Below are 16,986 nucleotides of genomic sequence, written 5' to 3' on the forward strand. Positions count from 1 at the left end.
AGTCTCCATTGCCTAGAACAAGGAATAATGAATGTGCAGTTAGTTCTCATTTCCTAACCTAATTCATAAGTATGGGGGCAACAACAGCGACTCGGGGGAGTAATTAGCACACAATTACTAAAGCGCATGCGCAGTACAAGTGTATAGAGCAGCGCGCTCTCAGTTTTACAGATTTTCAGATTAAATAGTCACGTGATACAAACCGCGCCCACGCTTGTCACATGACCGGCTAAAAGCAAGTGTGTCTTGAGCGTCTATTATATAATCCCGCCCCCTAAGAAGCTCATTGGTGGATAGGAAACATCTGCTCCTGTCATTGGTTGAGACTGGTTGAGCGGTGACTGCGCTGATGTAGAGCTGTGTCACCTGCACAGCTGGACTTCCTGGATGTGAGCAGCGTCTGTAGGGGTCTGTGAGCAGGTAACTGCTGTCCGCGTCTGCGTGACGTCACCGCCGGCTGCCGCGCCTGACTGTAATATCACAGGTACATGTAGGAACTATATAGTCAGTGGAGTCTGACATTCAGGACACTGGGAAAGCTGAGCTCCCCCCCCCCCCCAGTAGGTGCTGTAATAGCAGTGATGGTGGTCCCCCAGCTCTCCCAGTATCAGATACCAGTGAGGAACACTCGCTCAAAAAAAGTCAACTTAAAGGGATAGGCAAGGGTTTAACCCTTTCATGACTTGGCCATTTTGCGACTTTAATTTTTTTTCTCTTCCATTCCTCCAATAGCTGTAACGTTTTATAGCTGCACGAGGACTTGTTTGTTTTTGCATAGGATGGGTTGTAGCTATTAATGACACCGTTCATTTTACCATATAATGTACAGAAAACGCTTCCAAGTGTGGAGAAATGGTGAGAAATCAGCAATTCCGACACTGTTTTATTGTTTGTTTTTTCTGTGGTGCTCAATGTGTCATAAAAATGATCTGGCAACGTGACTCACCCGATCAGTAAGACAACTGACCAGCACATCCTAAATGTGAACAGGTGCAAGCTGCAGAAACTGCATAAGATATATAAAAAGAAAGCGCAGCAGCACTCCATTATGGCCAAGATACATAAAGACAATAAAAACATTTGATATAAACTATGCTATTACTTAATGATCTTTACTTACAAAAAAATGGAGGTTCTTAGCTCATAAATTGGTCAATTCATGTGTGCCCATCAACCGCTGCAAGGTGACCTCCCATCTGATGGGTACTACTCGGCCTACATGCCTCTCTTGGGCTACAAGCCAGCAGGTGATGTATATTCTATTCTACCAGCCCATTTAAATTGTAGGTGTTTCAGCCCAGAAGTGACATGTTCTGTCCAGAGTCATAGGCTTGTAGCCCAAGAGAGGCATGTAGGCCGAGTAGTACCCATCAGATGGGAGGTCACCTTGCAGCGGTTGATGGGCACACATGAATTGGCCAATTTATGCACTAAGAACCTCCATTTTTTTTGTAAGTAAAGCTCATTGAGTAATAATACAGTTTTTTCAAATGTTTTTATTGTCTTTATGTATCTTGGCCATAATGGAGTGCTGCTGCGCTATATATATATATATATATATATATATATATATATATATTAGTGCAGACCAAAAGTTTGGACACACCTTCTCATTTAAAGATTTTTCTGTATTTTCATGACTATGAAAATTGTACATTCACACTGAAGGCATCAAAACTATGAATTAACACATGTGGAATTATATACTTAACAAAAAAGTGTGAAACAACCGAAAATATGTCTTATATTCTAGGTTCTTCAAAGTAGCCACCTTTTGCTTTGATGACTGCTTTGCACACTCTTGGCATTCTCTTGATGAACTTCAAGAGGTAGTCACCGGAAATGGTCTTCCAACAATCTTGAACGAGTTCCCAGAGATGCTTAGCACTTGTTGTCCCTTTTGCCTTCACTCTGCGGTCCAGCTCACCCCAAACCATCTCGATTGGGTTCAGGTCTGGTGACTGTGGAGGCCAGGTCATCTGGCGTAGCACCCCATCACTCTCCTTCTTGGTCAAATAGCCCTTACACAGCCTGGAGGTGTGTTTGGTGTCATTGTCCTGTTGAAAAATAAATGATGGTCCAACTAAACGCAAACCGGATGGAATAGCATGCTGCTGCAAGATGCTGTGGTAGCCATGCTGGTTCAGTATGCCTTCAATTTTGAATAAATCCCCAACAGTGTCACCAGCAAAGCACCCCCACACCATCACACCTCCTCCTCCATGCTTCACGGTGGGAACCAGGCATGTAGAGTCCATCCGTTCACCTTTTCTGCGTCACACAAAGACACAGTGGTTGGAACCAAAGATCTCAAATTTGGACTCATCAGACCAAAGCACAGATTTCCACTGGTCTATTCCTTGTGTTCTTTAGCCCAAACAAGTCTCTTCTGCTTGTTGCCTGTCCTTAGCAGTGGTTTCCTAGCAGCTATTTTATCATGAAGGCCTGCTGCACAAAGTCTCCTCTTAACAGTTGTTGTAGAGATGTGTCTGCTGCTAGAACTCTGTGTGGCATTGACCTGGTCTTTAATCTGAGCTGCTGTTAACCTGCGGTTTCAGATGCTGGTGACTCGGATAAACTTATCCTCAGAAGCAGAGGTGACTCTTGGTCTTCCTTTCCTGGGGCTGTCCTCATGTGAGCCAGTTTCTTTGTAGCGCTTGATGGTTTTTGCAACTGCACTTGGCGACGCTTTCAAAGTTTTCCCAATTTTTTGCACTGACTGACCTTCATTTCTTAAAGTACTGATGGCCACTCGTTTTTCTTTACTTAGAATTTGTATTATGAAAAGAAAAAAACAGCTAACAGTCTATTCAGTAGAACTATCAGCTGTGTATCCACCAGACTTCTGCACAACACAACACAACTGATGGTCCCAACCACATTTATAAGGCAAGAAATCCCACTTATTAAACCTGACAGGGCACACCTGTGAAGTGAAAACCATTTCCGGTGACTACCTCTTGAAGCTCATCAAGAGAATGCCAAGAGTGTGCAAAGCAGTCATCAAAGCAAAAGGTGGCTACTTTGAAGAACCTAGAATGTAAGACATATTTTCAGTTGTTTCACACTTTTTTGTTAAGTATATAATTCCACATGTGTTAATTCATAGTTTTGATGCCTTCAGTGTGAATGTACAATTTTCATAGTCATGAAAATACAGAAAAATCTTTAAATGAGAAGGTGTGTCCAAACTTTTGTGTGTATATGTATTTTTGCACACTTTTATTCCAGGATGCGGGCATTGTAAACTAGGGTGTCTGTTCCCAGGGGGAGCACTTGGATAGTACCGGGCAGCCCGCCTAGTCTAATAGTATGGGCATAACTAATAGGCTGTAAGCCGGATACTGTGCACTACCCTAGTGTGAACAGCGCCCTATACAAGCCTTTTTTGTGCAATTTAAATACTAAGCAGTCACCCTCACCATGAAATGGTAGGTTGTGAGTGATTGTCTCATCAGTATTTTGCACCTGTGTAGCCGCCATCTTTATGTGGGTCTGCTACATCCTGGTGGTGCATTTGGCTTTGAAGATCTGGGCAGGTAAACATTGCTGCCCCTTTTTTGCTGTTTTTTCCTTTAATCTTTTGGGGAATTTTAATTCTTCTTAGTGTGGCTTTCGCTGTTAGTGTTTAGGGCTGAGACCAGCCCACAATCTGGCCCATGTGAGGTTATCACGGGGGAGTGTGTGGGTGGGACTAAGGGGATGAGAATAGATCAAGCAAAATTAGGATCGGTGTTCGTGTAGAGAGATGCCTATCGTGTACGCAGGAGTCCTGTTCGCGAAACGGCCAATCGAAATTTTCTCCTTTGGCTAAACTGAATCGTCTCTGTGACTGGTGTAGTAAGTTCTCTTGTTAATCCCTTTTATTTTCTGTAACTGTATATGCTGTATTGTTTTGTCCCCTTTTGTAAAGTCTTTTGTATAGTTTTCATAAACACTGCCTCCCTTTGAATTAAATATAAAATCGCCTCTCCTCAAAGCCATACACTACCTACCAGGCGTCCAATCCGCCTGGATTTTGTATAAAAAATGGATTGGTGGTGGCAGCGAGTAGTCTGGAGTTAGCAGTGATCGTACGGCGTTATATACACATGTTCCATGTGTTGGAATCCGGAGGTGTATATACCATACGCTCACTGTTAGTTTTCCGATAACTAATTAGTGGAGACAGCCTGCGGCCTCCTCCGTTGATCGTTGGCCAGTCGTGTAATTGGACGATAGTGGCCAGCAGAGAGCTGTTCGCTCCATAGATCACAGCGGGTGGTTCTGCGTGACTCCCGTCCTGTGATCTCTGTGACAGTTGGATCCAATCTTTGACATACTCTTTTATTTTTATTGAGAATTTTAGTTTTATGTCCGCTCTGTTTTCTCTTCCTCCTGTGGTATATATGAAATGTATGCCTTTGATGGAAGCCTCTGATGTAGGGCACTGTGTAGACACACTGGTATAGCCTGGTCATTGACTCGTGAAAAAGTGTGAACAGAGCCTTTGTTCCTGTAACTCCTCCGGATGCCAAATCCGTACCAAGGGACTAATATATAATGGCGCCATTATCCTATATGATGGAGAGGGGAAGATATCCATCAGTCTGATGCCCGTCAATAATAGTTATAGCAGCGCCACCTTTGGGCTCTGAAGCCGAGTCTTCCTGATAATAGGGGTATATACCCAAAAGTCATATTTTAGTATTTAGCTTTGAATAACCTTCTGTTCTTCTCTCTTCCAGCCCTTCCTCGATGGCGTCTTACTTTGATGAACATAACTGTGAGCCCACAGTCCCCGAGGAGCAGTACCGGCAGAATGCCTTGTTAGAGCTGGCCAGGTCAGGAAATCTACCATGGTGTAAAGAATAAAAAGAAAGGAGACTTTTAGGGAGTCTACGACCCACTGGGGAGCAGAACCATCTGAATAAGCACTTAATTTCCTAGGTTGTGCCTGACAGCTCTTTATAAGATGCCCTGCTAAAGGTGTGATAGTCGCTGCTCCTGCACCCACTAAGGCCAAGGCTTCACGGCACATAGATTGACTCTCTCACAAGTGCCACCTAGGAGAGGTGGTTACTCTATAAGTCAATATCCAACCCTTTAATGAGCCTTGCACTATGACCAGGGATATAGGTCAAGCCAAAAACCTTTGTGAACACTGTTTCCGGGTGTTTGCTCCTCATCAGTGTAGAACAGAGTCTGGCTGAGTGTGATGTCCTTGAGGCAACGTGGAGGTAGTACTGGTTCTCTGTAAAGAGGCCAGCTGACTATGGACTCTGCAGGATAGCTACCTCTTGTAGGTGGTACTTGTGAGATTTCTTTCCATAAATAATTTGCAAACTTTTTTTCCCATGGAGCGTGGCCTTTAAGGCTCCATACTTGGCTGGTCCCTTTATAGAGAAGCAGAACCCCCCCCCCCCCCACGTTGAGTTAAAAGAAATCTGTCAGCAGTTTTTTTTTTAATCTGAGATCAGTATAATATAAAGGAAAGATCCTGATTCCAGAGATGTGTCATTTACTAGGCTGTGTGCTATAGTTTCAATACAATCAATGTTTTATCAGAAGATTATCACTGCCTGACTAGGTCTCATGTGCACAGCAGTCCATCTAATCTGTGTAACCCTGCCTCCACCACTGATTGGCAGCTTGCTGACAGTGTACACAGGAGGCTGCCAATCAGTGGTGTGGGTGGGGTTATACAGGGCTTAACATTCTGTTCACTGCTACATCTACAGCATAACAAGCAGAGATTCTATCAAAACTGCAGCAAGCAGCCCAGTAAGAGCCTGATTCCAGGGATGTGTCAATCTGCTCCTACTTTATGCTGCTCTCAGATAACATAGCAAAAACCTCTGACAGATTCCCTTCAAGTATCTGATTGGGTCGACAGGGGTAGGGGTACTCGGATACCGTGATGGATGGGTTACTTCTGTGGGGATCACGGTTGGTCGGTTCCCGGTTCCGTGCCCTGGACCGTCAGTAAAGGGATGGGGGTGAGGATGATGGGAGAATTGTGTCCTGACGCCTCCTGTGGTAACTGGTGAAATCGGTTACCAGCGCTGTGTATGGTTGCTGAGGTGATCGGCATACGGCTTCTATGAACGCTATAGGCAGTAATGTCAATGTAGGCACACACACACATTAAGTCTTTGTTTCAGTACCTTTCTTTTACTGATGTCCGGTAACAGGTACAGTTCAGGAGGGTAACCAGGTTTTCGGTGCAGGTAGAGATATTCACTCTGGAGATTTTTGAGGCCTCCTCTAACAATGTGTGCGTTGTTTGGGATCAGTCCTGTGGCTTCGGTCCATTCTTAAAAATTTTCAAAAAGTTTCAGACGTCCAAAGAGGTAAAGTCTCTTTAGGCTTAAAGATTCAAATAGACTTAATAATTCACAATACACAACAAAACATTTACTACGTGTGCCTCGGCGCAAGGGTCCTGGGTACTGCAGGGGCCTCTCCCGGTCATAAGCACGGTAGGCCCTTTGGCCCTGGAGTCACCTATTGGCCAAGATTTTGCTCTCCCTAGACAACTTCTTACGCCAACTCTACTCACCCCTTTTTTATATTGTGTACCTGGTGTAACCTGTTTTGGTCTACTCGTCACCCTTCTATATACTGACTTTAACTACATATTTACATTTTTGAACCTATTTACATTTCCCTTTTGTTATGGTTTACTCCCTGTATCTGAGTAGTGGGTGTCCAAAATGAATACATGATGACCTCCGTAAAACTGGTATCCCACTGGTGCGTAAGCCTGGTGTGGAGCGAACACTACTTACTGACTCATGTGTTGGTCTACGTAGCACAGGTATGCCGGAGTGTCTTCCCACTCCCCTAGTGGGAATGGCAGGTACTCCGATTGCAGGATTCCCTGGCTCGGCTACAGCGGGTGGCTCTTCTTCTCTTGATCCTTCTACTGTTTGTGGGAATGTCAACATGGGAATTAAGTATGCTCCTTCTATTTGAGGCCAATCTGCGGGTAACTCTCCTAAGATTGTCTTAATTGTCCTTGGCGTCTCTTCTTTTGGTATGGGACAAGGGATATATTCTTTTTGTTGTAAGGGTTGAGGACACTTCTTTAAGTGGTCTCGGGACACTGTTGCTGTTGTTTTTCCATTATCCTTGTTGATTAGACAGGTTTTCTGGTTGTCAAAATTGGATGGTAATACAGTGTATGGTTCTTCTTCCCATTGCTTATCTAGCTTATGAAGTCTCTTTTTCCTTTTCAAAACCAATTCTCCGGGGGTTAACGGGATTCCTTGTGCGTTTTTATTGAAATTGGTTTCTTGTCTTTCTCTGGATTTTGCTAGACTTTTCTCAACACACTCTTGTATTTTCTTGTATTGTTCTGTTCTTCTAGTATTCCAATCTGCAATTGAGGGGTCTTCCTCAGGAACTACAATGCCCATTTCAAAGTCCACTGGCAATTTTCCTGGTCTCGCTCTCATCAAGTATGCCGGGGTACAATTAGTAGAGCTTACTGGGATGTTGTTATAGATGTCAATAAGATCTGGTAATTTCTCTGGACATCTGTTTCTGCCTTCCAAGGGTAGAGTCTTCATCAATTCTATTACCACGTGATTCATTTTTTTGCACATTCCGTTAGTCTGGGGATGGTAAGGCGTGGTACGAATTTTCATGCATCCATACAAGCTACAGAACTCATGAAATATTTCCGCTTCAAAGGCAGGACCCTGATCTGTCAATAACTGTTCTGGATATCCATGTGGCCTGCAGAAATAAGCTTGAAAGGTTCTTGCTGCTGTCTGAGCTGTCAAGTCCTTCACAGAAGCTACCACTAGGAATCTGGAATAGTGGTCCACCATGGTAAGAGCATAAGTATAGCCTGATCTACTAGTGTGAGTTTGACATGATCCAAGGCTACTAGTTCCAAGGGCTGTTTGTTTATGATAGGCTGGAGTGGTGCTTTCTGGTTGTTACGATCTCCTCTTCTTAATGAGCATGGGCCACAATTTTTACACCATTTTTCTATGGAAGACCTCATGCCAATCCAATAAAACCTCTCACGTAACAGTATTTCCAGTTTTCTCCATCCAAAGTGTCCTGCTCCATTATGGTACACTTCCAATACCATTTGGACGTCTCTCTTTGGAACCACAACTTGCCATACCATTTCATGTGTCCTTGGCTTGATATACCGTCTGCACAATTGTTTTTTATAGATAATTAACCTGCTTCTTTCTTTCCACAGGTATTGGGCCTCTGGGGGAGCATTCTTCTCAATTTTGGAATCCGGTTGGGTTACCAGTCTCTTCACTAGGCTCACTGCCGGATCGCTGTCTTGGGTTTCTTTCCATCCATAATGAGGCAGCAGGTTTAGTGCAACATCCTGACGGTTCTGGTAGATATGGATTTCTGCCATTTTCTACTTTTATGGAAAGCTGCAAGTTCTATTTCCTCCAAGTCATCTGTTTCTTCTTCAAGCCCTTCCAAATGTACTTGAGGGTTTCTGGATAGGGCATCAGCATTTGCATTTCCACGGCCTGTTCGGTACTTGATGGTAAAGTTGTAGTTCGATAGCCGGGCCATCCAGCGCTGCTCCAATGCACCAAGCTTTGCAGTATCCAAGTGTGTTAGCGGATTATTGTCCGTAAAGATTTTTAAAAATTTTGAAGCTGCTAAGTAATGCTTGAACCTCTCCGTGACTGCCCAGACCAAGGCCAGGAACTCCAACTTAAAGGAACTGTAATTTTCCGGGTTCCTCTCGGTAGGTCGAAGTCTTCTACTAGCATAGGCAATTACTCTTTTCCCCTCACCCATGACAGCACACCTTGAGAGAGGGATCCGCCCCACCAAGGACAGGAAACCGTCTGAAATAAAAGGGCGGTACCTCTCCCTCGCTTCAGTTGGTTTCCTGTCCTTGATGGGAACCTGTCTGAAGAAAGGTGTCTTCTTACCTGGGCCCGTTCCGGTGTGGAAGAGTGGGCACCTGCCTCTGCACCGGGTTCCAGGTCCCAGAAGCGCCGTCCGCGGTTCCCTGGAGCCGTGTCCGAGCGGGCGCAGGCGGTGAGGAGGGCTCCGGCTCCCCGCAGACCACTGCGCTGTCCTCTCCCTGCCGCAGGCTCCTGGCTGGTCACACGTCGGTAGCAGCGTCTTCCGGGTATGACGCGCCTGACGTCACGGCACGGTGCACGCTGGGAGAGGCGTGCCCGATGACGTCGGGGGCGGTACCCGGAACCAAGATGGCGGCGGCCTGTAAACGCTTGCCGGCCGTTTTTTTCAAAGATCGGCCGGTGGGTGTCAGGAGGGGGGAGGACACATGGACCGGAGGAGGTCCGGATGTGCCCTATTTAAGGTGGGGGGGCTCCTGACAAGCGCTGCTTATACTCCAGCTCGGGTGTAGCAGCTATGGCAGACCAGGATAGCCAGGAGCAGCAGCAGCTGACCCCTCCACCGCATCAACGCCAGCGGAAAAAGCAGTCGGACACCTCGCACACGGACGGCCGCTCCAGCAACCGCAGCGGCAGCAGGAGGAGTAAGGTGTTGGACGCTTCAGGGCCATCCAGAAGGGATTCGTCTTATGTCCCGCCACAGCCTCCAAATCCGGTACCCTTTTGTGACTTCAGGGGTGAGTGATCTTCGTGAATGTCACTTAATAGTAATGGAAAGTTATGTGCTTCATTCCTTAGGAACCTAAGAAGAGTAGCGCCAAAAAGAAGCACAGGGTTTGCGCCTTATGCCAGGCCCCCCTTTCCATAGATTGGCAGAAACAGCTTTGTGCAAGCTGTATTAACCAAACTATAGCGGAGAGCACCCCGGATTTCGCTTCTAATTTGAGGTCCGTAATCCGTTCAGAGGTGCAGGATTCCCTGAAAGGCTTACTAAAGGGGGAAAAAAAAGATCCCATAAAGATATCTCCTCCGACTATGATTTATCCTCCCAGTCAGAGGATCTTTGCCTCAGTGATTCGGCATCCTCCTCTTCATCAGACAGTGGTAGGCCCTGTTTCCCTATTGAGGATACTGACAAGTTGGTCAGAGCGGTCAGATCTACCATGGGGTTGAGGGAGGAGAAGGCAGCCAGGTCCCTGGAATATATTATGTTCGCAGGCCTGGAGGAAAAAAAAGACGCTCCTTCCCAGTGAATCCCCAAATTCAGACCCTTATAGACCGGGAATGGAGGAAGCCGGAGAAATCAGGAGTATTGCCCTCATCCTCTAAAAGGAGGTACCCCTTCGAGGATAGTGTCTGGGTCCTGGGACAAAATTCCTAAAGTTGACGGGTCTGTCGCCCGATCATCCAAAAGATCATCCCTACCCCTGGAAGATTCGGGCAGCCTAAAGGATGCTCTGGATAAGAAGGCAGATTCCTTCCTCCGGCACACCTGGGAAGCAGCGGCAGGGGGCCTGAAGCCAGCAGTAGCAGGCACTTGTGTCGCTAGGTCACTTATGGTGTGGCTTCAGCAATTAGGAGACCAGCTCAAGGATAAAAAGATGTCCAGAGATAAAATCCTCTCCAATCTGCCTTTGCTACAAGCAGCATCTGCTTTTTTGGCTGACTCCTCAGCGGATTCAGTTAAACTCGCTGCCAGGTCGGCGAATTTGTCTAATGCTGCCAGACGAGCCCTGTGGCTCAAGGGTTGCCCAGGAGACCTACAATCTAAGCATAAGCTTTGTTCTCTTCCTTGTGATGGTAAACTTTTGTTTGGCCAAAAACTGGACGAGCTTTTGGAGAAGGCTGGTGACAGAGAGGTTTCCCAGGGTTCACGGGGGAAACAAAAAGGTCCTATTTTCGGAGGAAGAGATTTAACCGGGGTCGCCCTCCGGGAGAAAGGAAAATATGGGAGCCCAGATCTAAAAAGGACTCTGGTTACATGTTTGGAGGACCATGCTCCAGTTCCAAAAAATCTCCCCAATGATGCGAGGCTAGAGGTCGGGGGAAGGCTTTCTCATTTTATCCCAGCTTGGGAAGCCATCACTTCAAATCCCTGGGTGTTGGATATCATAAAGAATGGCCTAAAGATACGTTTCTGTCAGGTCCCTCACTGAACCTTCATGATCACCTCCAGGAGGAAGTCCAGGGAGGAGCAGATGGCTCTAGAATCAGAGGTATTAGACTTAGTCAACAAGCAGGTCCTTCACGAAGTTCCAGTTTCACAATGGGGATGGGGATTTTATTCCCCCCTGTTTGTGATAAAAAAACCAAATGGGTCCTTAAGGACCATTATCAACTGCAAAAGTCTAAATCAGCTGATAATCAACCAGACTTTCAAGATGGAATCAGTGAACTCTGCAGTGAAACTCTTACACCACAATTGTTTCATGGCGGTCATCGACTTAAAAGATGCCTACTATTACGTCCCAATCCATCCAGACTACCGGAAGTACCTAAGGGTAGCCCTGTTCATCCAAGGGCAATTGAGACATTTCCAATTCACTGCCCTACCTTTTGGACTCTCGATAGCACCGAGAGTGTTTACAAAGGTTATAGCGGAGGTGACAGCTTTTCTCCGAATCAAGAACGTGGTGATTGTTCCCTATCTGGACGACTTTCTGATAATAGGGAAATCGGAGGACCACTGTTCCTCTCAACTTTTAGAGGTCAGGACAGCTTTAAATCACCTGGGGTGGTTAATAAATATTCAAAAATCAAAGCTATCCCCCTCAAGGACTCAGATCTTTCTGGGCTTGACCCTAGATTCCCATCACCAATCCTGTTTCCTCCCGGAAGACAAGGTTTGCAAAATAATCAGCCTGGTCTCAAGGGCCATAAGGTCTCCCGTGATGTCCTTGAGAGAAGCAAAGTCCCTACTAGACTCCATGACTTCCTGTCTGCCGGCAGTCAAATGGGCCCAGAGTCATATGAGGCTTCTTCAGTGGGAGGTCCTGTCGGCTCAGAAATCCTTCAACGGACATTTAGGAAGAAAACGATCTCTTTCTTTGCAGACAGTAAACTCCCTCTCCTGGTGGACAAACAGGGAGAATCTGACCGCAGGCTTACAATGGTCCAAACCAGTTGACCACACAATTACAACAGATGCAAGTGGCTCTGGCTGGGGGGTCATCTGGCAGAGCTCTCAGTTCAGGGTCTCTGGCTACGTCACGAAAAAGAAGCATTATCAAACCTAAAAGAGCTTTTGGCAGTGGAGAAATCCCTGATAGGCTTCCTTCCCCACATGCAGGTTCGCCATGTCCAGATCAGGTCCGACAATCGGACGACAGTGGCGTATATAAATCACCAGGGAGGAACAAGATCTCGCTCCCTTATGGTAGTGGCAAACAGGATCCTGCATCTAGCAGAACAACATCTCCCATCCCTCAGTGTTCTTTTCATCCGGGGGGTAGAAAATTCAAGAGCAGATTTCCTCAGTCGTCACACTTTAAGACAAGGAGAGTGGGCTCTAAACCCGATAGTCTTCCAACAGATTATCCAGCTATGGGGGTCACCGGACATAGATTTGTTCGCCACCAGGGCGAACAGGAAGGTGGAGAGATTGTGTTCACTAAATCCAACAGAGAATCCCTATGCTGTAGACGCTCTCCACATTCCACATTCCCTGGAAGTTCAGGAAGGCCTACGCGTTTCCACCGATAGTGATAATCCCGGCAGTTGTGAGGATAATTCTAATAGCCCCCTTTTGGCCTAAAAGACCCTGGTTCCCCCTGCTTCGCCTAATGTCGGTCTCAGATCCCTGGGTCCTGCCGGACAGGCCGGACCTTCTCATCCAGGGGCCAATATTCCATGCACAAGCCAAAGGTTTCCATCTGGCGGCTTGGAATTTGAGAGGTTGTTACTGAGCAATAGGGGGTTTTCACCAGGCCTAGTTTCTACCCTGTTGGGTAGTAGAAAGCCCATAACCACTAACATTTATTCCAGAATCTGGGGAAAATTCCTGGATTTTATAGACTCCCCATTGTTGGATAAACCTCCAGTTAGAGAAGTCCTAGAGTTTTTACAAAAGGGACGTGACCTTGGGATTGGCTACGGGAACACTTAAAGTTCAGGTGTCCGCACTTGGGGCGCTCTATAATTGTAACCTGGCAGGGAACAGATGGGTCTCTAGATTCATTAAATCCTGTTCCAGAGCTAAGCCAGTTCAGGCTCTGAGTTCCTCCCTGGGACCTGAATTTGGTTTTAAATGCACTCTCTGGCGACCCATTTGAACCCCTGCAGGTTATCTCTCCGAAGATCCTTACCCTCAAAACCATCCTCTTAGTGGCCCTAACGTCTGCCCGTAGGGTGAGTGACCTGCAGGCCCTTTCTGTTGATTCCCCCATACACCCAAATTCATGAGGACCGGGTCATCCTGCGTACAGATCCGGCGTACCTTCCAAAAGTTGTATGCAGATTCCACTGTAATCAGGAGATTGTACTTCCCTCTTTCTGCAGTAACCCTAAAAACCCCGGGGAGGTTAGGTTCCACAATCTAGATGTTAGAAGGGCATTACTACAGTGCATAGACATGACTAGTCAGTGGAGGAAGGACAAGTCCTTTTTTCTGGCCTTTCAGGGGAGTAGGAAAGGTCACGGGGTATCAAAGGGACCTATTGCTAGGTGGCTTAGGGAGGCCATTTGTCTAGCTTATACATCTACAGGTGTTCCGGCACCGGACGGTATTAAGGCTCATTCCACCAGAGCTGTCGCAACCTCCTGGGCAGAGAGAGCAGATGTCTCGATTGACCAGATATGTAAAGCTGCTACTTGGTCTGCACCATCCACCTTCTACATGCACTACATGCATCGGTTGGATCTATCCTCCTCTGACCTTACCTTTGGGAGAAGGGTACTTCAGGCGGTGGTCCCTCCCTAGGGTGCTCATATTCTCCAAAATTCTCTCAAGGTGTGCTGTCATGGGTGAGGGGAAAACCCCAAGGTTACTTACCGGTAGCCGGTTTTTCCTGAACCCATGACAGCACCCGTAGTTTCCCCCCCCCCCCCGTGTTGGTTATGTGTCTAACCTTTTCTGGAGGTCCTCTCAATGCTCTGTAATCCAACTGAAGCGAGGGAGAGGTACCACCCTTTTATTTCAGACGGTTTCCTGTCCTTGGTGGGGCGGATCCCTCTCTCAAGGTGTGCTGTCGTGGGTTCAGGAAAAACCGGCTACCGGTAAGTAACCTTGGTGTTTCCTTGCCTTCTTGTATTTGGGACAGTACTGCTCCCAGGCCTATATTACTTGCATCCGTGTAGAGGACAAATGGTAGGTTATAATCTGGGTACGCCAAGATTTCCTCACCGGTCAGGGCCTGTTTCATTTGTTGGAAGGAGTCTTCTTGTTTCTTTCCCCATTCCAACGGCGGCTCTGAAGACCTTCTCTTCTTAGCTTGGCCTACCAGAAGATCTTGTAGGGGCGCTGCCATCTTCGTGTAGCCCTTAATAAATCTTCTGTAATACCCAACCAAGCCTAAGAACTGACGTACCTCTCTGATGGTGGTCGGCCTCTGCCAGTCCTGGATAGCTGTCACTTTTTCCGTATCTGGTGCTACGCCATCCGCGCTGACCACATGCCCTAGGTATTGGACTTTAGGCTTCAGCAGGTAACATTTAGATGGTTTGAGTTTCATTCCATACTTTGTTAGAGCTGTAAATACCTCTACCAGGTGTTCCAGATGTTCTTCATAGGTTTTGGAATACACGATGACGTCATCCAGGTATAAAAGTACCGTCTCAAAATTCTGGTGTCCCAGGCAGCACTCCATGAGTCTCTGAAACGTCCCCGGTGCATTGCATAACCAAAATGGCATGCTAATGAATTCGCATATTCCCATTGGAGTTGTGAATGCTGTTTTCTCCCGGTCTTCTGCAACGGAGACTTGCCAATACCCACTAGTGAGATCTAATGTGGAGAAATACTTAGCAGTCTTTAATGCAGCAAGAGACTCTTCTATCCGGGGTAACGGGTAAGCATCTTTGTGAGTGATCTTATTGACCTCCCTGTAATCCACACACATCCTCATAGTACCATCTTTTTTTCTGACTAAAACTAAGGGGGCAGCCCAGGGACTACAGCTATCTCTTATAACCCCGTTCTCCTTCATGTCCTGCAGCATCTCTTTAGCACACTGGTAGTGGTTTGGTGGGATGGGTCTATGTCTCACTTTAATCGGGGGATGATCTCCTGTGGGTATGTGATGGCGTACCCCTTTTATCCTCCCAAAATCTAATGGATGCTTACTGAATACTTGGCTAAACTCTTGTACTACCCGGTAAACTCCTTGCTTCTGGTGGTCGGGAGTGGCATCAGTCCCTATGTGCAACTGCTGACACCACTCCTCCAGCTGTCCCTTGGGGTTGCTGTCCTCCGCCTGACTTGACGGGGGCAAGCGCTCTAGTGTCTGTATGTTGTTATTACTGACAGTGTACAGCTTTGCTACAGTAGCATACCTGGGTAGTTTCACTTCTTCCTCACCACAATTCAACATACACGGATTGGTACTCTTCCCCTGCGTACATCCACCACCCCTCTAGCTGTCAGCAGTGTAGGTCTATGCTCTGAATATACCGGTTCTACAATTGCCTGGTACTCCTTTCTTCTGATACCCATAGCTGCTCGACACCATATCATCATTTCACTGTTTGGTGGTAATACAATGGGAAACAGGTCTGTTACCCGCGCACTGCCAATCTCCCCCCCCCCCTTCCCCCAGACAGATTTACCTGTTGCTTGTGAATTAAGGCACGGATTTCTCTTTGAAGGACTCTCCTCCGCCCAATGTCAGCAGTCTCTGTAATCTGTTGGAGTAAAAGCATCACTTCTTCAAGGCAGTTTTCAATCACATTAGTACCAAGCACCATGTAAGGACATTTGTTATTGGGGTCATCTTCTACCACACATAACCCTTGGCCTCTCAACTCCACCCTCCCCAGCTTTATTGTCACTTCTCTAAACCCCACCTGATTCAGTGGTTGACCATTAGCTGCTAAAATGACAAGACTAGAGTCTGGGGGGCTAAGATCAGCATCAGACCAAAATTGCTTGTAAAGGATATGTGGGATGGTGGTGACTTGTGACCCAGTGTCCAATAGGGCTGATGTGAGGATTCCTTCTAGCGTAATGTTGAGGTACGGGCGGCCTCCCACATACCGACTACGCCAGTCATATGGGCCCTGCCGTTTTATTCCTGGGGGTTGGCCCTGGGACCCAGGAATCTCGGGTTTAAACGACATCTTCTTACAAAGTGGCCCGGTTTGTTGCAACGAAGGCAAACGGGTTGTCCTGAAGAATCTGTGTGGTCGGTGGCTCTGCGTCGGAATGGTGCGTTGGTCCCCTGAACGGGCGACTTGTTGATCCCCCTCCACGGGCGACATGGCTCTGCGTTGGAATGGTGCATTGGTCCCCTGCACAGGCGACAAGAGCTTTCTCCTCATCCATGGAACGTCCTCAGAGGATTCAGCTAATTGGATTTTGCTTGGTGGTTGTGCCTCCGGTCTGGCTTGCAAGAGTTTTAGCACGTAGTCCATGTTTTTGGTTAGTTGTAACACTTGATTACGTAGGTCATCAGCAGATTTGGGTACGACAGCTTGTCCTACCGCTTTTACAGAGTCTTTAGGGGTAGGCTCTAAGTTCATGTGAGAGGTATTAACCTGCCAGGATGGGATTGCAGGTTTTGCAGGTAATGGGTCTCGTAGTACAGTTATAGCACGGTCCTTTAAGGTATTAAAATCCATATCTGGATGATCTAGGACCGACATGTGCACCTGCTGGCGGTGAAAGTCTGATCTCAACCCATTCATAAACTGTTCTGCAAGCAATTTATCTTCGTCTTGCACACTTGCTGGATCTACCTGTTTTATGGACCGGAGTGCCGCTTGTAAACATAGGGCTAAGTCTCTGATGGTATCTTGCGGTCTCTGCTTGCATTGGTAGAATAGCATCCTTAGTTCAGACTGTGTGCGTTTTTCAAAAGCAGCTTTGAGCTTATCAAACACATTTTCTATAGAGTCTCCATCCGCATCGCTCCAAGTCTCAGCTTCTAGCTCCTCTGCACCTATTAATTGTCCCTGCACAAAGGAGGCTCGCTGCTTTCCTGTCATTGCA

At 46.8% G+C, this 16,986-nt stretch overlaps 1 protein-coding gene across 2 annotated transcripts in view; it reads left to right on the plus strand.

Moving 5' to 3' along the window:
• Positions 1-285: 285 nt before the first annotated feature.
• Positions 286-16,986, plus strand: part of RNF181 (ring finger protein 181) — a 33,513-nt gene continuing 16,812 nt past the window's right edge. The window contains exons 1-2 of one of the 2 annotated variants that reach the window (XM_073653718.1): positions 286-420; positions 4,728-4,823. In XM_073653718.1, the coding sequence (XP_073509819.1) occupies positions 4,738-4,823 (86 nt within the window). In that variant the 5' untranslated portion in view covers positions 286-420; positions 4,728-4,737. Of the gene's footprint in view, positions 485-4,727; positions 4,824-16,986 lie in introns of both variants that reach the window. The other variant, XM_073653719.1, reaches the window with a different exon arrangement.

Source organism: Phyllobates terribilis, unplaced genomic scaffold, assembly GCF_046119375.1.
Source record: "Phyllobates terribilis strain yellow unplaced genomic scaffold, ASM4611937v1 Scaffold_11__3_contigs__length_659146591, whole genome shotgun sequence".
NCBI lineage: Eukaryota > Metazoa > Chordata > Amphibia > Anura > Dendrobatidae > Phyllobates > Phyllobates terribilis.